The following is a 24991-nucleotide window of genomic DNA, read 5'->3' on the forward strand; positions in this document are numbered from 1 at the left end:
TACGTGCATGACAGACATTTATTGTCAATCAACGTTTTTAAAAACGTTATGAACCCTACAATTAATTAAGAGAGGGGACTATGGATACAATTAAACCGAGATTAATTTAGAGCAGATATGATTAATGCAGATTAATATCTATCAATCTGCAGATTAATCACAATAACATTATCGTTAGACACAGCCCTGCTTTTTTTATAATAATGATAGAAGTATAGAAAAGTTGAAAAGTTGAAACAAGCATTTCTGCTTGATAAATAAACTAATGTTTAAACTAAACTGTTGTACTGTTATGGATGCATTTCAATCAAATGATCCACTCAATAACTAATTCAACTGGTTTCCCCTGTGCAATATGAATCTTTGAGTTATTTCAGTCGTTAATCTAGGTTTTTACAGACTTTTGTGGACGATTACTAAAAGTAATATGATTCAGCGGTTTATAAAGTGAGATGTGGGGAAGCTTCAGACATCCTACATATACTGTCAAGAACAGGCTGGTTTTTTCAATGTGTATAAACCAGCAATTAACAGTTTCAGTCACTTGAATAATAAGTGAACATGTCTCTTTTATAACTGTAAACTGATTATATTTAGGATCTGGACTGTTTTTCTTAAACAGACATTTCCTGGGAAACAGTAATACTTATTTTCCAGTCTTCTGACATTTTACACCCAAAACAACCGATTGAATAATCCTTATCCGTGTTAAAAAAGTTGTGTCAGTGAGGAAGAGGTCATTCAGAAAAGGGATTTTAATTAGTTTCACTAGCAGAAACAGGTGTGCAATTGTGCACCTGCTCATAAAACAACACACAATCTGATGGGTAAACGTGTGCAAGTTAAACGACCACTAAAGAAGCTCGTTTGTCTGTATGACCTTGATAAGAAAGACATGCATATTAACCTTATTACTGCCAGCACAAAACTATCCTTCACACACAACACACACACACACACACACGCACTCGTGAAACCTGAGTGTGTTTCCTGCCCGGGGACAGGAGGCTGTGCAGCCGCATGGCAGAGCTGCACGCCGGGAGAGAGAAGCTGGAATAAAGCTGTCAGGGTGTCAGCAACACAAACCGATAACACTGTCACTGCGGAGCCACACAGCAGAACACCGACTCACTGCAGGACTTCACCCCGAGTAAACTCACCTTTGAGACGGTCATATGGTGGGGAGGCGTCGGCAGGTGGCGGAGGATTCCCTGGAGGAGCCGGTGAGGAGCAGCGGTGGAGACGAGTTTCCTTTATAATAATGATCGAGGTTGTTTTTGCATGGTGGTCATTTAAAAAGTCATGATGCATGAGGCTCGACCTTGGAAGTCGTTCAAATTTAAATATTATTTAAAAATAAAAAGTAGCTCACAGACAGAGCATGTCCCTGCAGAACACACCGCACAGTCACCGTGAAAAAAAGAAAACAAGAGCCCGGGGGGAAGGAGGGGAGAGGGGGGTAGGGCGGAGGGGGTGGAGGATGAGGAGAGATGCGAGGACAGGATGCAGGAGGGAGGGGCGAGGCGTCAAGGATGATGATGACAACAACCATAATGTAGGATGTCATAAAAGAGAGAAATATCTTAGTGCAAATAGAAACTGATTTCCCCAATAAAGTAAAAGTTAAACTTGATTTAATTTGCAATCTTTATATATAAATGTTTAATCTCCACCAGTGATGTTAATGTGCATTCTGAAAAAAGCATTATTTGTATTATTAATTAATATTATTATTGCTTTTATTTTATTTTGGGTTATGCCTTTTATGGATTCTTTATTATTCTATTTCATTTATTCTATTATTTGTATTGACTTTTTTATATATATATAGTTTGTTGTTATTTTCAATTCAATACATTGGAGTGTAGAATTAGTTTGTGTTTAATTCTATATACACATGAATAATTAAATGTGTTGCTATTATTATCTTAATGGCTTCTTTGTTTGCACCTTTGCATCTAAATTATTGTTGTTTTTTATTTCAGAACAAGAAACCTCAACAACAAACTGATACACTCTCTGAACATTGGAATTGCCCCAGGGTTTTTAATTTCTAGGAAATGGTATTCACAACCTTATCTGACCTACTTGATATTAAAGTGCCACATTGTCCAAAGCTGCTCTTGTTGAATGAAACCCCCTTTAAAGATGACAGTATCACAAATGCTAAATGTGAAACAACCATTGGCGCCTTGGACTCCACCAGGTCAGAGTCCCTGTTTTAACATTGTAACGCAAATCATATACAAATAAAACCAAACAGTTTATCTTCGCATGTCAACCACTTGTGATGTAATCCTTCATTTAGTTGCTGGGGAGCATGGGGTTTTAAAGCTGATTTGTTTGTGTATGTTGTTTTTTCAAAATGTAAATGTTGATTAAACAAACAAACAAATCAAACTAGCTGCTAATTTGTGCCTGAATATGGACAAATAAAAACCAGCTAACCTGGAGCACAGAATACTGATGTGCAGCAGTGAAGCTTTCAAGTATGGACTGTATTTGACAGGTGCTTGAAGGCAACACGGTTCTCAGACAGGCCAGAATTGCCGAAAGGCCCTGATGTGTTCACTGCACAACACATAGTACAGTATGCATAGATTCAAACAGATATAGAGGACTTATGTTGAGATAACAACATTTACATTATAAGCCACCAGGTGAGAAACATTACGTTGTAAAAACGTTGTCACTTGCTCTAATAATTGAGTATTGAAGCCCAAACTGTAACACACTTTTTTAAAGTAATGTCAAATGAGTTTCAGGTATCTTTTAAACAATTGTAGCACCAGCTTGTTTCGATCCCTCTTGCATTCCTCATATGATATTTTAAAGGGGCCCAAGAAAGTAATTTTGTTAGAGATAGTGCACATCTGAGGCTGTGTGTTGCCCCCTAGTGTTGAAACACAGCCATCACAGGAGGATCCATGACAGCAGAGGGACAGTTTATCATTTCACTTATAAAGAAAGAATGACATTAAACTGTGACAAATAACATTGTTTCATTTTCATTAATAGGAAGCAGGCGTGTTTCAATTGAAAACGTTGGTTAATTTGATTTACAAATCTTTGGCTGAGAATAAAATAGCCATAACATTTAACATAATAAACTATTAGTAATGATAACGACTTCAGACTTGATTCAGCCGATAATCTTCATCAGGGAACATCATGTGTCTTTTCATTGCCTTTTCTGATTGCATTGCATCACTAGTCTTTCCGTCTCTTTTTAAATCTTTGCTCAATATATGTTATCTTGAGTCTCTTCGTAATCTTTTTACATCTTATTTATGTTTTTTTTTGTCTCTCTTTGGATGTTTTGTTTATTGTTGTGGTCATTGTGTATTGTTTGTGATTTCTCACCAAGAAATGTGAGGAGATTCTTTAAACAGCCACTCTGGCTTGTGGCCCCCTCTTCACAGCAGACCCGTTCAGTAAACTGCTCCTCTGTGTCTGTCCTGTGCAAGGAGTTTATCAAGAACTGCAGTCACTTCCTGTCCGAGCCTCAGGTGCTGTGTTCACCTCAGAAAATGTATGTAACCTTATTTACAGAAGCTTCTTCATTACTGCTTGTCACTCACAAATTCAACAAACTCGTCTTCTCGAGACGTCATGTTTGTGAGCATAGAAAGTGTTTTGCAGGTCAACTTTCTGGCTAGATTTGGACACGGCCACAGCAGGGGATTAATACATTTACAATGAATTCCTTCACAGTGAAAAACAAGTTCCCCATTTGTTCAAACTGCTGCGCCTCGTCATCTGGGCAGGGCTGCAGGAAGGAGATGTTTTTCAACAGGAGTTTTCAGACTCTAGGCGTGGTTTTCCTGAACCAGGTGGGAATTATGTAATCTGTCTCAGGGGTCGTAGTTGAACTGCTTGGACAAGCTTTTTCGGCATTTAATGAGCACAATTCTTCATGAACAGTTGCAGTTTTTCTTATGCAGTCTTTATGTGCATTAACAGAAACCCATTTCTCAGAGGAGCTTTTTTTAATGAAAAATGTGAGACTGAAATCTATATTTTCGAAAATCCCGACTGGCCCTCTTTAAGGTTATACTTTTTTAAGATGTTGAGGCCTTTTGGAAAATGTGGAAGCATGTAGGGGGGGCAGGGAAGGCTACGCAGTACGCAGGCTATACTGTCCCGCAGCTGCTGCCTCTCTGTTGGACTCCGGTACTGCACATTACTCGAGACGTTTAAAAAAAAAAAAAAAAAAGAGTGGGGGGCGAACGCACTAACTAGGCCTACTCCACCAGCGCCACAGCGCGTGTCGGATGAGAATGTCTGGCGTGCCACATTTGGCCCGCGGGCCGCCAGTTGATGGTCACTGTAGGGTAAATCCTCACCGTTGGTGATTGTATTATTTTCAAATGAAATATTATATAACATATTTCCTCATGTGGTTATTTCTTGCCAAAATATTTAAATGAAAGGTTGGAAATCATTTGTTCGATGTTTTTTTCCCTTTATTCCAACACAAGTCAGTGTTCTTGTAGTGAATCCCCTAAAAGTGTAGTTCAAGTGCCGGAAGTTGGCTCTAAACACAGACTTTTATGCTCAACTCATTTAGATATTTCGAGATATTTATTGTTTCTAGAAACAATCCGTTACGCATGTTTTTCTCACAGATCAATTAGAAAAGTTTGTCTTTCTTTTGTTAAAATGAACAATGAAAGAAACATTTTTAAATAACCAAATAAAGTATCTTTCTGGTATTTTCTGTCAGGGATCATAACCAGCCAAGACATTGTTTGTAAGTGAATGACAATACCAGAAAGATATCATATTTGTTTTAATTTGATACCTATTTATAGACATGTACTTATCTGCCCTTCATATCAGACATCAATCATTCTAAAATACAAACACATACGTCTCTTTGTGGATTTAGTAAAATTTAATTTATCTACAATTATCCCTCCATTCAGACCGATAGACTCTTTATTCATTTCAATGTGGCTCATAAACTGATAAGTTACACAATATAATACAGAAGCTGGATGCCAGTACTGGACAAAAAGTTGCAAAAATATCTCCTTTTTTTTGTCTTGACGTGTTTTCTGTCAGTGTTTTGCAGCATATTGTAGGTTCTGTCGTTAAAGAGAAATAAACATAATGAAATATAGTAGAAATGATGGGAGTGAAGATAAATTCAGCGAGCAGCACAGTGCCACGTTGCAGCTGAGCCTAAACTGTATGGCAATGATAAAATGAGAATAATATTTAACCTCTTTATTTTACCTCTTTGCTACATTTTAAATCCTTCTCTCTGAATTTTACTCATGACGTGTATTAATAATTACTTAGCGTCTATTTTCTTGTGATTACAAACTATATGAAAATACATTACAATAAACACAAGACTGGTAAAATCCATCACAAACTGACAGTAAAAGTAGCAGAGATGAATGCACTGACATCTCTTTGCTGTCACTGAAAACTGAACCAGTGGAAAAAATAACTAACATGTGACAGGAAGTAAAAGAAAGATGAAGATAGCATGGCAGCCGGAGGGGAGGAACTGCTTCAATATATTAGTCCTATTCTTCAGTTTCTCAGCTGTGTTTCTGCACAGTTCTTTTTTCTGCCTGTTAACAGACAAATATTCCCATCTCTCCTTTTGCTTTTTCTTTCAGTGTTTTCACTCTAGTCCTCGTCTTCATCATCGTCTTCTTCATCGTCGTCTGTTTGGTCCCTGGCGTCTAGATCGTCTTCATCGTCCACCTGTGAGGACAGAGTCACAGTCTAACTATAGCAAACACTCACGTCACAGCTGAGAGGACAACACAGTCACAAAATTAATCTATTGATTCGTGTTCACGAACACGATTTTCGCTTTTTTTTCGTGTCACACAGAACGATTTTAAAAGCAATGTAAATAATAACAAATTAGAAGGAAAAACAGATAAAAAAAATACAGATTTCAGTATTCTGACACAGAACGATTTTAGAAGCAATGTATTTATATTGGTAGTATGTTTCCTGCCTGCACCAAATAATAACAAATTAGAAGAAAATAAAAAATAAATACAGATTTCAGTATTCTGAGGCTTTGAGCCATTTCTTTTCCTCACGGACGGCAAAAAGACTCCGACATTATACAATTTAAAATAAAAGGGATAGGGTTCCTCCACCCCTTTTCACCTCCTGTCCCTCTGAATCCAGGGTCAAGCTAAGCCACTCCCCTTTAGACCGGACCTATCTATCTATTCACCACCACCAGTGTCTAGACTCCGGGGGGGTTTCATCTGATCGGTTCTCCCCTCCCGAATGATACTCCTGCACAACGGGGCCTAATCACCAAAACTCCATTACATTCATTTGTGTATTCCTAGCAATAAATATGTATTCTTACATGAAAACCGTCTCTCCTGATTGAACATAAGTTATAATCATTTGGACGAGATCGTGGATGTAAAATGAGGTTAACAAGTGGGTCATTTTCATTTAATTTACTGGTGTCCACAATCTAAATTTCAGCAGTAAAAATCAAACATGTCGATTCATTAAGGATCAAACAATCAACGTTACCTGGAGAAAGTTGAAGTTTTAGGCTTAGTGTGATTACTTGTCACTAGTATACGTCAGGTTATTTCTATTTGTTTCATATTATTTATCTCATGTATATTACTTGCTTGTGTAGGAAACCTTCATCCTGATCAGGTTTAGATGAATGACTCTCCACAGGAATAAAGCCTTGTAGCACTTACAGTATAAGACGGTGAGTTTAAACTGTTGATAATTGTAGATAAATATAATTCTGATGGTGTACCGGTTCTCCCAGGGCTTTGAGCTTCTGCTTGAGGCTGTGGATCTTCTGGTCCTGGTCGGCCAGCAGCATCAGAAGGTCGTCCTGCTCCTTCTTCGACTCCTGCACCTCCGTCTGCAGCTGGGCCTTCTCCGTCTGCAAGATGGCCGCCGTGCTGGTGGCTGCGGCCAGCTGCTGATCCAGATCCACCCGGCTCTTTGACAAACTCTTCGACTCCTCCTGGAATGAATGATGAGAGAATAATCCATAAATACAAACAATGGGAACCTGACTCTGGAGAAAAAGCTTATACTTTGGGAAAGATGAGAGCCTGACATTTATTGTTTATTATTGACATTTTGGTTTTAGCTGACTGGTTTTTTTTGTAGTAATATTAGAAGTCAACCCCGGGCGCCTTTCAAAATGGCAGCACACTGCTCCTAACACAGGATGGGTCAAATGCAGAGAAAAAATGTCCCCACGGGGATTAATAAAGTATATCAAAATCAAATAAAATCAAAATTGGTCGAGGTAAAGTGATGTTTCACAGTCATGCTCAGATATTAACAAACCGTTTTCCTACACACCTTGAGTCTCTCTGTCTCGCTCGTCTGAGCTGCCAGTCTGCTCTCCACTTCCGCCATCTTGGCAGCGTCTAACGAGCCGTCACTGCTGGAGACCGCCTCCGAGGACTGAGAGGAACCAGTCATTCATTTACTATCTGTCAATAATGATGTGATATTTTTGGTATTTAATGTGATTTTTGCGTGATATTTACCGCAGCTTCGGCTTTTCGGAGCAGCTCTTGCCTCTCCGTCTTCATCTGGTCGATTTCTGTCGCCTGGGAATGGACCTGACTCCTCAGAGCATCAAGCTCCTGCAACACAGAGAGTCAAAGACTTTAAAATGCATTTAACATTTAACTCAAAGAATGGTTGAGAAACAAACAGACGTGGGGTATCTCCTCTTGCACTTTATATGTCGTAGCTGCTATATTGTATTACCATGTCATAAATACTTGTGTATGCTGCTTTTGCACTTTTTGCATATCATGTATTTTGTTTTTGCTATGTTTGTAAAATGTAAACTTCTTAAATGTTTTATGTGAGGGACTGCAGATGGAAATGAGCTCAAAGCTAAATCTGGCACCGTTACGCTTGAGACATTTTAATGTTTGAAGTGTTCATTACTGTGCATTGTCCCTGCCAAATAAACGAATAAATAAATAAACATGTAGATGGATTAACTGAAATGATAAAAAAATGAATAAGCTCAAGGGGTAAGTCTGGTGGTATTCAACGATCATAGAGGAAAGTAATCCAAAAGCATTTCAATGAGAGGAAGTATGCGAAGGTATACTAAGGGTTTTCATCTTTCATGGGAGTTGAAGATAAAATCAGAAATGAATAATAATGCCAGCCTCATCCTTCACACATTATTATTGAAAAAGGTCAGTTTATGTTTCTAAAAGGGGAAACGGTGTATCAGTGATGAATCTCACCTTGAGCATTTCTGTGTTGTCTGATGCTGCCGAACCTTCTGCTGTCTCTGATCTCTACAGTCAGAGAAAACAGAGAGGACACAGGAAACATTAGTGATAGGGATGCTCCGATCGATATCGGCCGATATTCACTCTCTGCCGATCGTGAGAGCCGATCACATGACGTAAAATACATGACACTTTTCTCTGTGCGCGGCAAAACAAGCTCGCCAAAAATGGCTTCACCGGTCTGGCAGTATTTTAAGGTGTCTGAAAAAGACAGTAAAATAGCGGTATGCAACGTGTGTGAAGCAGAAATCCTGCAGCTCCACCCGCTGTGACGGACCGGTGAGCGGAGCGAAACACACATTAAGAGTTAGACCTAACACACTTAGCTATTTTAACTACCTCTGGAACAAGCTAAACTAGTTATAAATATATGTATTCTTCACTGTCGGGTCACTCATTACTGGATCAGTGAGCTCCATGAGACGATACTGACAGGCTGTCAGGAGAGGGAGAGAGGGGGGAGAGAGAGCGCTTCTGCTCATTTCTCCCAAAGTTAATGTAAACTTGAATAATGTATTTGAATGTAATAAGTTGTTGTTTGTGGAAGCGCCAGTGAATGAGCTCCATTAACTGAGTTTTAAACATCACTTTAAATGGAAGATCCCCATAGGCCCCGCCCACTCGATCGGATCGGCCGATACTGATTCTGGCCCCAAAATTGGCGATCGGAGCATCCCTAATTAATGATGCACTTTTTTTGTGTGAGATGATTAAAGTAAAACCCCAAATGTAGAATAACAATCAAAACAGTTTAAGCCTTTAAGAAAATAAAATGTATTTCATCTGCTGATTATTTTCTTATACCTGGTCGATAGAATGTCATAGAAATATGAAAAAATCATTATGGGAGTTTCCGAGGAATGGAAGACTAAAGCTGCTATTATTATTATTATTATAAAGAAATAAGGGTTCCAAAAAAACCATCAATAATTAAATAAATGTGCAGTTTAATATAACTTGTATGTGACACCAGCAAGACACATCCCCCTATTAACATATGGATAAAGAAATAACATTATAGCATATTTAATACTGCATTTTAAATTAAGCTACACATGAATTTGATTATAGAGGCTTTTACTTCTTCTATTTAGAAATACATTTTTAAGTCAAGACATTTTTGTATTAATGTATTATAATGACAGCTTTGTTCCAGAGCCAAAAGGTGACACATAACATATTAGAGTGTTTTAATGCAAGCAAATCCTCACATCTAAGAAGGCAGTACTTGGAAATGTTTCACTTTTTGGCTTTGAAAGTATCTTTGATGATACAGAGATAACTAAATAAATACTATACTTACTGTGCATGGACAAATACAGCTGTAATACATTCAGGGTTCCCCATGGAAAGGGTTTCTCACCAAATATGGTTAGAAGTTTTGTCATAAGAATGTTTGTTGTTTTAAGGAGTTTTGGTTAGCCTGAAATCTGTAGTTGTTTTCTTTTATTACAATGTTGTCTGGCTGTTACAACGACGGTTTGAAGTCATCTGTTATTCTAAGTCTGTTTATGTGTTATGCCCGGAGGAAACAAGACACCGTTTGTGTAATAAAGTGAATTGTATTTGTGATGATTTGTAATGCAGTTTGTCTGACAATAAATCAGATTCTGGTGTTTGAACGTGATCACTGTTGCTGTTTGGGAAACGTTCCCCAGCGAGTCACACAGTTGTGTCTGGAGGAGTGTGTGTTCATACACCTCCACTTACAGCTTAGACAAACACACACTGTGCGTAGACATTACTAACCAGGGTGTTGATGAGAGCGTCTTTGTCACTGAGCTGTGCCTGCAGGAGTGTGTGTTGCTGCCGGAGCTTCTCCAGATCCTCTCTGAGCTGCGAGAGCTCCTCCGTCTGCAGCCCGTTCACCTGAGAGTCGGCCTGGCTGTTCGCCTGAGACTGGCTGTCCTTACCTGGAGGTGAAACACACAGTTCAAACACACACAATAATATAGCCGGATCGGTACTGGATTCTTCAGGTAGATGCAGATTTCTATACTCATTATTTCTCCATATATCAGCCTTGAGCCCTGTCAGAATATTTATGTTTTAGCTTATCGTAATAATAATTTTACGGTACAACAGCATTTTTCTGTTGTGTTTATACCCTGTTGAGTTTTGTTTACATAAGTACATCACCAATGAGTAGGCCAAAAAGATGCCAGAATAAACAGCATGGTTTATCCAACCATTTTTCAAACGTGGTGATTGTACAGAAAATAGCACTTTTTTGGTAACATAGGCAGAGATTCCTATTTATTTATTCACTGTTTTGGTTTAGGGAGTTTTATTTTAGAAATTATTATTTGTTAAGGATATGTAATAGTTAATTATAGTTCAAAGTTATTACTCCTTTAGAGGTTGTAGTACTAAAAAGGAAACAAAGTGTATTTCTCCAAAATATTATTCTTTCCCTTTCAGACCTCTGTGATTGTACATGTTATAGTTGTTGAGTAAATATGTTGTAAAACTATCTTGAGACGTCGCTGCATATCCCTGGTGCATCGTATCTCAGCAATGAAGCTGTAAAATGTTATCATCAACATGGACGGTGGCCAAAAAAATTGAAACAAGAACTGGGTTGTTAAAAAAAAAAATAAATAAATCACACGGAAATGTAATTGCAGAAAATTCCTCTTCTTTGCAGACGTAGAGCACTTTTACCCAGCGGACAGAAACACCTGTTACCTGTCAACCAATGAGATGAACCCACCTAGTTTGAGCTTGATGATGTTGTACTGATCTTTGTGCTGCTGGATCTGGGACAGCTGCTGCGTGACCGTCGTCTGCATCTGTTCGCTCTGAGACGTCATGGTCGCTACCTGCTCCTTCAGCTCCTGGATCTGAGTATCCTGAGGGTCACACAGTCACAAACAAACCGTCAATGGCACGAACATCAAATATAAGTAACATCATATACACCGAAATAAAACCCAAGCATGCAAAAAGTGTAATGTCAAGTCAAAGTCAACTTTATTGTCAATCTTCCAGTTTGTGTGACAGACAGACAGAGATTGAAATACCGTTTCCCACAATCCCGAATACAAAAACAAATAGAAATATGTGTGCAAATCTGTATATACCTATATATACACACTCAAAGACACATTTATACATATGCAGACCAGGGTTTCCAATAGCCAGTAATTACCCATTTTTAGCTGGTAAAATTCATAAAAAAAACCAGTAAATTCAAAACCTGCCGGTCAAATTGTCCGGTGATAATTAGGGATGCTCCGATCGATTGGCCGCCGGTGATTATCAGCCGATATTCACTCTTAATAGTTTGATCGGTTCTCTCGATAAAGGCCGATCAGGAGAGCTGGATCTGATCGATATGGACATAAACGCGAGTGAAGTATAACCGGACGAGCGAGAGAGAGATCAGATCTGACGGAGACACGCAGCTCTGCATGATCACCTGAAGACCCGCCCACCGTTTAGCGAGCTGCATGAGATGCTGACCGGCTGCATAGAGAGAGAGAGAGAGAGGCTCCGTTTCTCCCGTGTTATTATCCAAAGTTAATGTAAACTTTTGAATAATGTACTTTATCTACTACAAGTAACAAGTAGTTTGTTTGAATGTAATAATTATGTTGTTTGGGGAAGCGTATCATTTTTTTTTTTTAAATTAACTGAGTTTTAAACATCAGCATATCCGGTCATAGTCCGGTAATGACCTGCCAACGGAAACTCTGCTACACAATTCTTATTATTATTATTGAAACATGACCGGTAAGTTTCAAATTTGTCCGGTAAAATAAATTATTTCCGGACATTTGACCGGCAAGACAAAATCCTAGCGGAAACTCTGATGCAGACATTAAGACCTAAATAAAAGCACAACAATCAATATATACAAAAATAACAGTCACTTCAATATCTTTGTTTACCTGTTCTCGGATCAGGTCCTTGTACTGCATTACAATATTATCATGTTGTTCTAAAGTCTTCTTCACATCCTCCTCCTTCTTCTCATCCTCGCTGGATTTGTGAACTGCTTTTGTGATCACACCTGTTTAGAGTAGCGGGTAAAAAGCAAAGTTAAACTCTGCCATGACAGATGAACTATTGCTGGCTGTGTGGACGAGGCTCCGACTGACCCTCCAGCTCTTTGACCAGCTTGGTGAACTCGTGGTCGAACAGCATCTGCTCCGGAGACAGGAACACAGGCTGAGGCTTCTGAGCCGCCCGCGAGTACAGCTCGTGTTTGGTGATGAAGCCGAGCTTCTCCACAAAGTTCTCCTTTCCAATGCGCTTCTCGATGAGCTGCTTCAGCTTGTCTCTGAGGAGGACAGAGACAACATGGCAGGGCTTAAAGAGGATACAGCTTGTTTCAACAGATTCAAAATATCTAAACTTTGTATAACTTTGGCATCGGTGCATAGGAACAATTCTACAAAAACTTGATTACTTATCCATATAATATTTGTCTAAGTGCGCAACTATAATAGTTTTTGCACATTCAAAAGAGTCTCATACTGATATGGAACTGCAAGAGAACTAAGGTTTTGGAGTATACTGCAGATCATGCAACTGTGTTTAGGGGAGCAGTCTAAAGTGTGCGTGAGGACTTACTTGGTGTAGTTTTCCAGCGAGTTGTCGTTGTAAAAGATGCAGATGCCGAGCAGCAGCGCACACAGACCCTGGACCAGCCGCTCATCCTCCCCCAAGTTCTCTGAGATCTGAGCTGTCAGCTGCAGAGTCAGAGTCAAGGGTCCACACAGGCTCACACACACACACAACACAATACTATTTAATGCATAGCCTTCAATCCGAATAAGAAGATTAAACTGAATTCCTCCAAAGTTATTATTTCAAAATGAGAGTCAATCTGAAATCAATTCAGATTCATATTAAGGAACAGTTTATGAACTACTTTTTAAAGACAACTATGACTAAATATTAGAACGGCAACCTCAATTGGAATTTTTAAAAGTAAATTAAAGACCTATCTTTTTATTGTTTTTACATATTTTAATCATGTTCCTCATTTGTCATTGTGATGTTTTTGTCATACTCTGTAAAGCACTTGGGGCTGCGTCAAGCATGAAAGGTGCTATATAAATAAAGTGTATTAATATTATATGTATTATTAAATACAGACATGTATTGTAATGAAATGTGTCGATAGGCTTGCAATTAGTTTGAAGGATACAAAAGGAACGTTCTCCTGGTTGTGTAGAAAGTGAGTGACAGCGATGGGACAGTTGTTGATCCAGGTGCACAGCAGCATGAGGAGGCCCACCCGGGTCTGCACCTTACTGCCCTGTGGAGGAAAAACAACAATAACAATAAAATAAATGTGGTAATAAATGTTCTTCTTGAGTGACAGTAAAACTACTGATAAAGTCAAAATATGTTATTTTCTGGAGACATGAAAACACTTAGAGTTAAGGCAAAGAGGAAACTGAATGTACGTACTTTAAAGCAAATCATCAGATTTACCACTAATATTTTAATAACTATAATTCTACTTATAGCAAGTCATAATTTGCAGCAGGAATCTTACAAAACTATTGACAGTATATTCAATTCAGGAAAACTGATACAACTGATAAAATTGCAACAAAGGTTGTGATTATGAGTTGATGGCATTCATTTAGTTAGTTAGCACACTTCTCAATAAGTCAAATCTTCCCATCCTGACATGGGAAATAGATTCATATTCAACAAAAGAAGGAAATGGTTAGGTAAACCCATTCATTTCCTAAATGGAAGCACTTCAATCACATCAACCGTTAGTAGTTCTTAAAGTTATCACAAAAAAAACACTAGGACACAAAACACATACAATATATTGATACTAAAAGCACACAATTAATTTGTGGTTGCCAATTTGAATTGTGTGCGACTGATGCCTGGCAATACAAGTAATACAACATTGTTACTGTGTCTCCAACTATCAGCACATGCAAAGCAAAACCCACTGAATGTGCTTTTACGAACACAAAAGGAAGTGTAATAATAGAAAAGTGATAGACAGGTTTCAGATCTGCCACAGACCGCAACCTGGAGTCCCTTTGGTTGTTAAGAAAAGTCAGCTTTTATACAGAAAAAGAATGCAGAATAATGTGGAAAAGTAAAAAAAAGGGATGAATTTAATGGAGTTGGCTTAAAAATGATGAAATTCCATCCACAATGCAGACTGCCCAGCCAGAGATGATCTGTCATTTCTACACTGGCTGCAAACAAGCTGGTGCATCAACACTTAATGCACATCATGCTTTCAGAAGAGCTTTCTTAGAGTTTAATAAGATCTGAGCAATGAAGGAGGGGGAGAAAAACTTATCAGCATTAGAAACTATAAAAACGTACAAAATCACCTTTTCAGATTTAATCTCCAAATGTGATGCAATGCAAAAATGAAGATGAAAACAAATAGACAGGAACAAGACCACAAGCATTTAAACAAAGTATACACCGTGCTTCTGTAAGTGTTTGTGCGGTGGATTGTGTTAAAAACAACCGCTACTAGCTAATTAAAACTGAAGTCAAAGACTCAAGTGAGAGAAATAAAGACACATCCACTGTTTGCAGGACTTATACAACTACCGGATGTCCGTGCTCCTCCCCCCTGTAACCAATCTGATTCTTTGCAGTCATTATGACAAATGGCATAGAGCTTAATCTCGGGGTCAGCTCCTTCCTCCATGCACGTCTCCTGATGCCACACTAATCTAATACTGATCGAATTCCTGCACTCAGACTCCTCCCCCACTAGGAAGTGTAATTTCAAGAAGCCATTTTCATCCTTTGTGGGTTTGCAAAGACCCTTTTTGTCATTTGTCGTCTGGCATGAACTACAACCCTACATCAAATCAATCAATGTTTATTTATATAGCCCAATATCACAAATGTTACATTTGTCTCAGTGGACTTCACAGTTTGTACAGAATATCAGTATGACAATACGACACCCTCTGTGCTTTGACCCTCACATCGTACAAGGAAAAACTTCCAGAGAAACACCACAGTGTAAAGGGGAAAATGGGAGAAACCCCAGGGAGAGCAACAGAGGAGGGATCCCTCTCCCAGGACGGACAGACGTGCAATAGATGCCGTGTGTAAATTGAAGAGATAATACATGTACAACATAGGTACATGAAGCCTTGGTGCTTGCTTCTCGTTATCTTTTATGACTGAACATGACAAAGTAAGTAAGGTGGAGGTCCGAGGGGGGCTGGGTTTTGATCCTTTACTACAGACATAACTAGCGTAAACAGGAAGAGAAGAATAATTGGCTGCTCCAAGGGAGGCATGAAGAGAGTAATGCAAACTGAGAAACTCCCAGGAAAACGGTGAGGGCTGAGTAAATTGAGTTGAATAACTTCAACCTTCATCTTGTAGCCATTAATATATATGTTTAACCACCTGAATCCACAGGGGATATTTAACTAATCATTATAACTATAACTTTTTCTGGCACCTGCAATTGCAAGCAGGTACATGTAAGAAAAGGAACCAGACAAACAAGAGAGGAGATCTCTCACTTGGGCCCCAAAGCTGCAGCAGCTAACTTCCTGAACACACAGATAAGGGTTTTGCAAACAAACCAGTCACAGCTCAAAGGTGTTAGGATGACAAACCCACAAAAAAAAAAACAAGCTGCTTGGCTGTCCATGTGTGTACTTCCCCACTAGTGCACACAGTGAGAGCAACTAGTGTGCCACCCTGATGAGGAAGAGCGGGGTCAAAGCCAGAGGTTAGGGGTGAAAGAGGGGTAGTAGAGAGTTAAAGGGAAGCAAGATCCCCAAACATGTGGGCAACAAAACCACTACTACCGATGCCAGGCCAAAATAACCAGCTTAGATGCCACCCAAACACTCACAAAACACACACAAACACACAAGCATTACTTACCCGCCGGGCGATCTTATCTCCCTGCAAAACCACATAACGTTACACCGTTCTTTTCACCGTTGTTGACACTTCAGTATTAACCATAGACTGTAACCCTAATTTGCCCCAGAATCCTTCCTATCCAGACACACAGGTAACCTCTTATTCGTTCCTGCAGCTAAGTGTTCTCTTCCTACCTGTGAGAGGATGTTGGTGCATTGCTGCAGCAGGGAGACGGGGGGCTTCCCCAGGCTGGTGGCCAGCTGGACCCTCAGCAGCTGCTCCTTCTGGGTGAGGTTGTCCTGCAGGGCGTGGGCCAGTGCCACGGAGGCGCACCAGTTGGAGAGAGAGTCCGCTGAGAACAGGCCTCCGCACAGCAGCTGGCCCGCGGAGATGGAATTGGCTGACGGAGAAATGTGAGCCAGTCAGTAACGGATTATTTTGTACATACTTATAATATTACCATTATTCAGTCATATTTAGATGTGTTCATGTGCATTGTGTAAATTATAGTGTACGACAACAACTGTTCAACATCTCAGAAATGATATAACCTTAAAGAAATGTAAATGTCCTCAAAAGTTAAAGAACCACATATTTGTAACTTTCCCACCAAAGAGTGCCACAGTGACGCATCCTAAAACCCGGAAGTAAACTCCTTCCGGTTCCTTCAACAAAAACCAATGCAATTTCTCCATAGGATTTTGGAATCATACATCTATCGATCATAAATCCATCGATTAGATTTATGATTCGAAAATTATAAAAGTAGGGTAGACATGTGGATATTATCCGGCTGAACAAAACGTGATCTGTCTCTTCAATGTGTTTCAACCACAGACCTTATTTCCAGCTATTTTCCTAAATCCTATGGAGAAATTGCATTGGTTTTTGTCGAAGGAACCGGAAGTGGTAAAATTATAACTTACTTCCGGGTTTTAGGACGCGTCACTGTGGCACTCTATAAAGCTAATTCGTTACAATTAAGTATTTTATTTGTAATATTATAATTATTATTTTTTAAAGCCTATTTCTATGAGTGAAGTGCTTCAATTTAATAGTATCGTAGCATCTTTTTTTCAAATGTTTTTTGTTATTGTATATAAACAGCCTGTCAGTGTTTTATAAGTGTTGAATCTAAAGCATAACTACTAAAAAAATAAGGCGGCTTTAAGACTTTGCACTCTTGAAAGATATAAAACAACTGAAGTACGGTTGGTACGAGGGAAATGATCAATGTCTTGTCAGGAGAAATTGAAAATGAACTTCTAGATTCTCAACTCGGTGTGACTTACCATCAATGGTGGAGGGCAGCAGCGTAGCCACGATCTCTCCCTGTCCCTTCTGGTTCTTGTACAGGAAACACTGGAAACAGTAGAGGACGGCGCAGCGAAGCACAAACGGTTGTCTCTCATTCACCATGGACATGAGCAGCACCACGATGGCTGGTCTATGGACAGAGGAAGTTCAAGTTGGATTAGTTAACTATCAGATGGAAAGTGGGGGTTTTAGGTCTCAGGATGTTTCGTACCTGGGTGGGTTTGAAGGAGCGTTGACGGATGCAAAGTAATCCTGGTTGACCTGTGACCCCCGGATGACCTCTGACACAGTGTTGATGGTCTGAAAAAAAGCAGTTGGATCAATATGGAGGACTAAAACTGCCTTTATAACATATTAAAAAAATCAAAACAACTCAATACATAATTAGAGAATCTAAAATAAATAAATGTGCAGGTTAATTTTAAAAGTGTTAAGCACTAGTTTTTATTAGAAAATAAATGTGTACAAAAATAAGACATTTCTCAAATCAGTTTATTTAATTATGATTATTTTGGTGGGTATTTTGTTTGCTTTTAAAATGTACCTGAATATTTATTTCATAATTTAAGCTTTATTTATGCATTTCCTTTATTTATTAATGTATAAATATAAGCAAAATGTTGTACGTCTCAAAAGGGGCCAATCCTTCTGTTTCTTCTGGGTGTACTGGGTATTGCTTTCTGTCCTTACCTCAGTGAGGATGTCGGCAGGCACCCCCGTGGCCATGAGGATGGTGCACAACTGCTGCAGCAGGCCGCACTGGTACATGGACTTCTGACAGCTGGCTGAAGCTCCAGGGGAGTTCACCGGAGACACCATGACTCGCACCAACTGGGAACAGAACATTGTGCAAGGTTATAGCAAACAAAATGCCATTGTTCTGCTCGCTTCATTTGTGAAATGGTGGAAGAAACACGTCAACTTGACTGCTCTGCGTTACCTGCAGCATGAGGTGGAGGTTGGTGACCTTCTGTGCAGACCAGCCAGAGTTATCATCCCCAACCTCGAACCAGGGCTTCATCCTCTGGATGTACGAGCCCTCCTTGAAGAAGTTCTGGTTGGAGCTGTTGTTCTTCAGCAGGTTGAGCAGCAGCAGCAAGCAGTCCTCCACCACGATACCTGCAGGCAGAGAAGGATGTGCATCAGGACATAACTCACAAGAAAAACAATATTCATACGGTTTCATGTAAAGAAACTGGATTGTCATATTTCAAAAATAATTTTACCTCCATCGCTGCTGCCCTCTTCTGTGATGATGTCTAGAAGACGCTCAAATGCGCTTTCAAATGCCACGATTTTCTGAATAGCAGCATTGCTTTTGGTCAGCTGTTGAAGCAACAGCAGGCCCTGTTGGAATGAAATACAAGTTGTAAAAATAGTTTGGAATTACACAGTTAGAGTTCAGACACACTGTATAAGGTTCAGGAAATATCAGGATGTACAGTTTATCATCATAGAAATGCACATTTTTGTTACAATGTATGTATGCAAGTGGTCAAGGAAGTGTTTTGCTGGTTTGTATTGTAATTTGTATTACATATGAAGAAGTTAAAGGTGGGGTAGGTAAGTTTGAGAAACCTGCTTGAGATACACTTTTTGTTATATTCCATGGAATGCTCTTAACATCCCGATAGCAATGAATACATTAAATGCTTTGACAATAAATACATAAAAACATTTCATCTGTGGAAGCCGTGGCGCTGTAAAAAGCACGACCAATCATCTGAGCCGGCCCGACTAAAATAACTGGATGGCCTACCTACCTGTCAACCTTCCATCTGTGCACAAACTTATCTCGTGCCCTCATTGGTCATGTGCGCGTTCGTGTGTGTTAGAGGAGGGGCTCTGTAAGGAAGTGGCAGATTTCTTCCGGCTGTGTATTTTCAAATTCTAGCTACTCGAGCTGGTTTCTCCAGAATTACCTACCCCACCTTTAATTATTTGTATAGTCATTTATTATATACTTTGGTATTTTGATAGGCTTCAAAGTCCGAATGAGATGGCTGCGTTCTTGCACACAGAGCTAAACTAAGTCTAAACATGGCAGCAGTTTCACAGGTTTCCATAAACGTTTTATAACAAAATGTCAGCTTAAACTGAAATACTTACATCATTACGGATCACTTCTCTAGAGTCTGCCAATAAGTCCATCAATCTGGAAACACCTGCGAATGAATGAATCAAAAGGTTTGATTAAATACTGGTTGATCTAAAACACAAAACATTTAGCAATTTAAAAAAAATACTGTCTGACAATCTGACTATCTTTTGTTGTGAGTTGCCAACTGTTCCAGAGAGAACAGGTGCTCTCAGCAAAAGGATAGAGATATGTTGATACAAAACTGAGGGTGAGTAAACCCCTGATAACTCTAAACAGGTCACATGTGCAGAGGAGACACTCACCCATGGGGCTGACCAGAATAATCCCCTGGACCTGGACCCCCTGGTTCTTCAGGAGAGCGGTCAACAGCTTCACCCCGGGCCAGCGAACGTGAAAGTCAAACTCCTAAGAAATAAAACACATCAATGCATAAATGTGTCAGGCTGCGTTGAGACAAATATAAAACCAAAGACTCTCGCCACTTGAGTAGAAAGTGCTCAGTACCTCCAGCAGACTGAGAATCAGAGTGATGTGTTCGGGGTCCTGAATGAACTGCTCTGTGAACTGAGCCCCGAGGTCATCAGACTGCTTCTGCATGGCCTCATCTGTGAAGGAGAATGAAATATAACATTTGCTCCAATAAGCACTACAGCAGCAGTGCAGTGAGGGGACCAGCTGGTTTGTTCATAACCATGAGCCCGAGTTAGAAAGCTTCATCAGATCTTCTCATATTACAAGGAATAAGTAAAGCCATTTGAGAAATGTGCAAATGCTCAGGGTGATAGTTGTGAACACGCCTTTAGGGAAACAAAGATGGGGGATGAGGGACAGCTGGGTGGGAGGGTGAACAGGGGGAGCTCAGTAGGGTTACTATGTACACACAGGAATTTAACATTTAACGTGGGACGACAGAGAGCTAACAACATGGTGAGAAACCCCACTGCACTCAGATTAATTGCATACCCACCTAGTAATCTGGACATACCTTGTTCTTTCTCTAAGATTTCTGCTTCCATCCAAAAACAATGTTGTGACATTTAAAATGTATATTAGAAGTTGCAGTAATCAATGTTTATATTTCCAATGGATCAAATAAAGGGCTGTTTTCAGAAGATGTACATTCTTCCTTTTCCTGGAGATATAAATGTATTCAGAGTGCTGCTAGACTGCACCGTTAATACAGGTACACGCCTCCCTTTGTGGCTTCAAGCATTATGGGAAAATGGATTACACAAGTCAGATTTTACATATAGTCTAACGCTAATAATAGTAGTGTAGACACTCCTTTATGCACTGCGCAATAATACTGGATTAAAACATATTTAATAGGTATGGATAAACAATTTGAATAAAAGCTAGGCATCATTGAATGTTAATTTTGTATTTGAATCAACATTGTGACAGAGCGTTAGACTTCTCGGTACAGCGCTAGAAACAAAGGGGCAACAAGATATGACACGTAAACAGACAGAGGTGTGGGGAAGTGATTAGTGAAGCACTCATGTTCCCACCCAAAACACCTTCCACTCACTTTTCCAGTTTCAACCCATTTTAGTGCAGTTAGTTAGATAGCAGCTTAATTACTACATTTGCAAAAGCTTGTTTTCAGTACTGACCAGGCATGGAAACATTCTTATGCTTCCCTGAGGCAGGGATAGGGGTTACTGCGTCTGAGAGTGCGGGGGGGAAGAGGAAGTTTAAAGCCTCACCCAAAAGCCAGCATTTATTTCAACCAACCTGAAGAATCAGCTGACTGATTCTTGTGAAGATATAGCATGACAACAATCAAAAATACAGCCTTGAATTTCATCCGCTAATAAAACTCTGTGTACTGCAGCAGGTGTAAACAATACGTGCTCTTTTCCCAACCACAAAAACAATGAATGATTGAAGTGCTGCTGCTGGTGGTTAGGGGTGGGGGGGGGGTGGCGTCATGCACAGTTTAAAAGATGTTTACCTTCTGATTCATCTGTAGGGTTAAACATGGAAGAGAAAAGAGAGAATCTTTACACAAAGCATTCATCATCAGTGAACAGAGGAGGGGAATGCAAATTAACTTGTGTCCAATTGAAATGAACTGAACTTATTTACACATGCAAAGAATAATGGCTCCGTCACCGGTTACTGTAGTCACACAATTAGGAAGAATTATCTTCAATGGTGATCAATTTAAGGTGAAATTAATCATTTCTAATAAGTTAGGAAGGGTTAAATACCTTGCTCTTCCTCCTCATCATTGCAGATGAGGTTGTAGAGTGTGTCCAAAGCATAGCCAAGGATTTCAGAGTCAGACCTGTTCCATTTACAGGAAAGATCGGAGAATAAACAAAACACAAGTCGCATTATTAACTCTTATCAGAACAAGGTGCCTATAGAAAAATAGAAATATTTGTATCATACCGGTCAGTTTGCAGAATGTTAATCAAGTGTTCCATCGCCTGTGTGCCAACTTCCATGCGATATTTCTAGAAAGGATCAAATGGAAGACAAGGCCATTCTTAAGGTGATTTACAACAACAAGGCAAGTAAAAGCTATATATCAAATATTAAATAAAAGCATAAAGACAGATTAAATACAAATTTGAGAGAACGAAATAGGACAAAAGTTCACAGTACAAACAGAAAAGGTTATTAAAAACAACTGTTTCATTTGCAGTAGCAGATAAGAAATGTTTTTGGACTCAAACTAAATCCTAGTGCTTTCGAATTACCAGTAATATTTGAATAATACTAAATCATGAACTTTGTACCGTATTTCTTATGAAATACAGGAAGTCAACACATCTCTGTCTGTGTTTTTGATCAGCACTGATACCACTGAGCGATAATGTGAAACCCTGTGTCTCCTAAACCCCTTATTCATGCCTGAAAAACACATTACTCATGGTTGATGTGGCACACAGTAACACAACTGTCCATGAACAGAACTGAGAGGCAGCTTTGAGAGGATTCAGCAGAGTTTGACAAATCATCCATGACGGAAGAGAATATATTTACAAATATCATAATTAATTTACATGCCACTTTCTACTTTGATGACAGCTACTGCTGCAATTTAAAAAAGTAAGTATGCCAAACACCTTGTGAGAAGCATCCATAATGTGGCTTAACCAAAAGCTTATCATATTCTCAGCCAGTATATGTTATCAATCCAGATGAAAAAGGATGCATTCAAATATTACAGCCCTGCAATAAAGCCAATCTTTTAAAAGGTAACAATGGTGTGTTTTAAATTAATTGTTTTAATAGAGAGGTGTTTCTTATATATTGTTCTCCAAAATTATTTAATTGCCAGAAAGACAAAGAATGTAAAACACTCTCAGTAAAACCCAACACAATGCAGCTTCTACCTCCATAAACGTCAAATGTATTGCATTGTTGCATTGGACTGAATTACTTTGTGCACAGTGTACTAGATTAACTGTGTCTGGTTTTACCTTAGAGAGGGACTTGAGGGCCCGGACAGCATCTCTGCGGTCTTCTAGTAGCGTCGAGGAGGCTACCCGGTCACACAACTTCTGGATCTGTAGAGAAAGAAATCATTGATTATTTGTGCAGGACTCATATACGGCCTAAAAGATATTTTTATGTGACTTAAAATAGGGATGATGGGTTGTATTTTGCACATCAGCGGACATGATGTTTTCCTTTACTTCAGAAGCATGTGGTACAAGGTATCATGAAAAATGTGGTTGTTATTTTTGTTCTCAGGAGTCATAAAATGAAAATAAATGCATTCCTCTAATATTTGTAAATTATTGGATAAGAAAATGTGTTATTTATTTTACATGGTCCCAACTACCATACATTTTCAACCGATAACAAATGCCATACTGTTAGGGTCTTAGGAGACAAACCAGTTGGAAAACATTAGTCTAAATAACAGAATTACTTAATTGTAAAACGGCTGCAATATTCCATCATTTATTTTAAGGCATTGGAAATAGATTATCCTAAAATGCTGAACAACACAAGCACCTTGAGGAGTCACCTTGGACGGTGATGATAGGCCACCTTTTTATAGGCTTAGCAATTATGTGACAAGTTTGTAATCAGATCAATTGATAGTGAAAGCTAAATTCATTGCAGATATATATGAAGAGCATAGCGAGAGGGACAGTGTTACTAAATGTCTTGCATCCCATATGTTCCCAGGGTGATGAATTCCCACGCTTAATCTAATTTTAAAAAAGACACATTACCGGGATCTTTCAAAGGGTTTTAGGATCTCATCAATGTATGTTTCTCTAGGTCAAATGTTAAAATCACCCACCAACAGATACAGCCTGATGATGACATGCTAATTGAAACCTACGCCCTCAAATTTGGCATGATCTGTATCTTTTTTTGTTGTAGACATTGATATCTACAAAGTGGCTGCACGGGTTGTGATGATTGAAATGTATTTTAAAATCCCATATTCCTTCATTCGTTTGCAATTTGAAGTGCAACAAAAAGCCCTTACCAATCACTACAAATGTTGGTTTATATCAAGAACAGGACACAGGGAACCTAGAGATGATTACAATATCATTTAATTTGGATGTTAACATAGTTAGCTCGTGTATTCTTGGATGTAATTTGAAGATAAAGATATAGTAAACAGCCGATACTCCTTATAGTCATTATTGTCCATTCATTACAGCTACACGTAGAGAAAACAGAAGACATGTCAGACAGCCTGCTGCTAACTGACAGGTATGCTACGTTAGCTTATTAGCTTTATAACTAGCTCGTTGTTCTGATTTAGGAAGGCCTCCGTCTCTTAAAATGTAATTATTGGTGTTATATGTAGGTAAATACATGCACCCTGCGTGTATACACATGAGTTTAAATGCTGACGTGTGTGGAGTCAGTACGTCTGGAACCCTGTGGTGGTAATGTTAGCTAGCCTCAGTTAGCCTCAGTTAGCTCCAGTTATCCAGGGTGTTTCCTACCGTCTCGGCTCCGGAGGGCTGCGGCCCGGCGGCCTGTCCCCCCATCACTCCTCTGAAGAAGTTCATCTCTCGGTGCCGTATTCAAAGCGTCTCTCCTTCCGATAAATCCCCCAGACTCCCCCTTCAGTTGTCCGTGTAAAAACGACGTGAATAGAAAATGAAAAAGGTACACAATGATGATTTTCTACAGTGTACGATCGACCCCGGAACACAAGTGTGAGGCACTGCGCATGCGCGAAGACGTGGCGATACGTGGCTGATCAGCAGAGTTCAGTTATTTAAAGGGCAAGATAACAAACATTGAGTGTATGGAGAACTACATATGTCATTATAACTGGTAAAAGACTAAATACAAATAATGAATAAAGAAAGAAATGTAGGTATAAAAGTATAATTTTCGGATTCACCCCTATATGCAGGAGAAGTGAACTATATACATAAAATACAATAAGCTAAATGTTGCAGAGAAGGTTGTGAGTGACCAAGTCAATGCA

General features: G+C 39.3%; 2 protein-coding genes and 1 long non-coding RNA gene across 8 annotated transcripts in view; 1 reads left to right on the forward strand and 2 right to left on the reverse strand.

The window, feature by feature from the left end:
- The window catches only part of coro2a (coronin, actin binding protein, 2A), a 39252-nt gene extending 37857 nt beyond the window's left edge, over positions 1-1395 (reverse strand). Inside the window, exon 1 of the mRNA XM_034231417.1 lies at positions 1161-1395. Within this exon, the coding sequence (XP_034087308.1) occupies positions 1161-1175 (15 nt within the window). The 5' untranslated portion in view covers positions 1176-1395. The remainder of the gene's footprint in view (positions 1-1160) is intronic.
- On the forward strand, positions 1013-2281 carry LOC117556164. The gene is made up of 2 exons (XR_004570503.1): positions 1013-1223; positions 1986-2281. It is a non-coding gene; the product is annotated as an uncharacterized LOC117556164 (long non-coding RNA).
- A 2288-nt stretch (positions 2282-4569) lies between these two features.
- uso1 (USO1 vesicle transport factor) lies at positions 4570-24738 on the reverse strand. 6 transcript variants are annotated; one of them, XM_034231399.1, is made up of 27 exons: positions 24498-24738; positions 22998-23084; positions 21961-22025; positions 21777-21853; positions 21518-21529; positions 21177-21230; positions 20065-20165; positions 19863-19965; positions 19569-19624; positions 18686-18806; positions 18400-18578; positions 18150-18290; positions 17671-17759; positions 17435-17589; positions 16337-16542; positions 16161-16181; positions 13456-13566; positions 12876-12994; positions 12401-12582; positions 12191-12312; positions 11011-11149; positions 10047-10210; positions 8250-8303; positions 7527-7625; positions 7336-7440; positions 6773-6988; positions 4570-5724 (listed from the first exon to the last, which is right to left on the reverse strand). In XM_034231399.1, the coding sequence occupies exons 1-27, from the start codon at positions 24561-24563 to the stop codon at positions 5647-5649; spliced, it is 2922 nt and encodes a 973-aa protein (XP_034087290.1). In that variant the 5' UTR covers positions 24564-24738; the 3' UTR covers positions 4570-5646. The 6 variants fall into 6 exon arrangements, with proteins under 6 accessions (XP_034087290.1, XP_034087291.1, XP_034087293.1 ...); XM_034231400.1 differs by lacking the exon at positions 21518-21529; XM_034231402.1 differs by lacking the exon at positions 21177-21230.
- Between the last annotated feature and the right edge of the window lie 253 nt (positions 24739-24991).

This window comes from Gymnodraco acuticeps, unplaced genomic scaffold, assembly GCF_902827175.1.
Source record: "Gymnodraco acuticeps unplaced genomic scaffold, fGymAcu1.1, whole genome shotgun sequence".
In the NCBI taxonomy this organism is placed as follows: domain Eukaryota; kingdom Metazoa; phylum Chordata; class Actinopteri; order Perciformes; family Bathydraconidae; genus Gymnodraco; species Gymnodraco acuticeps.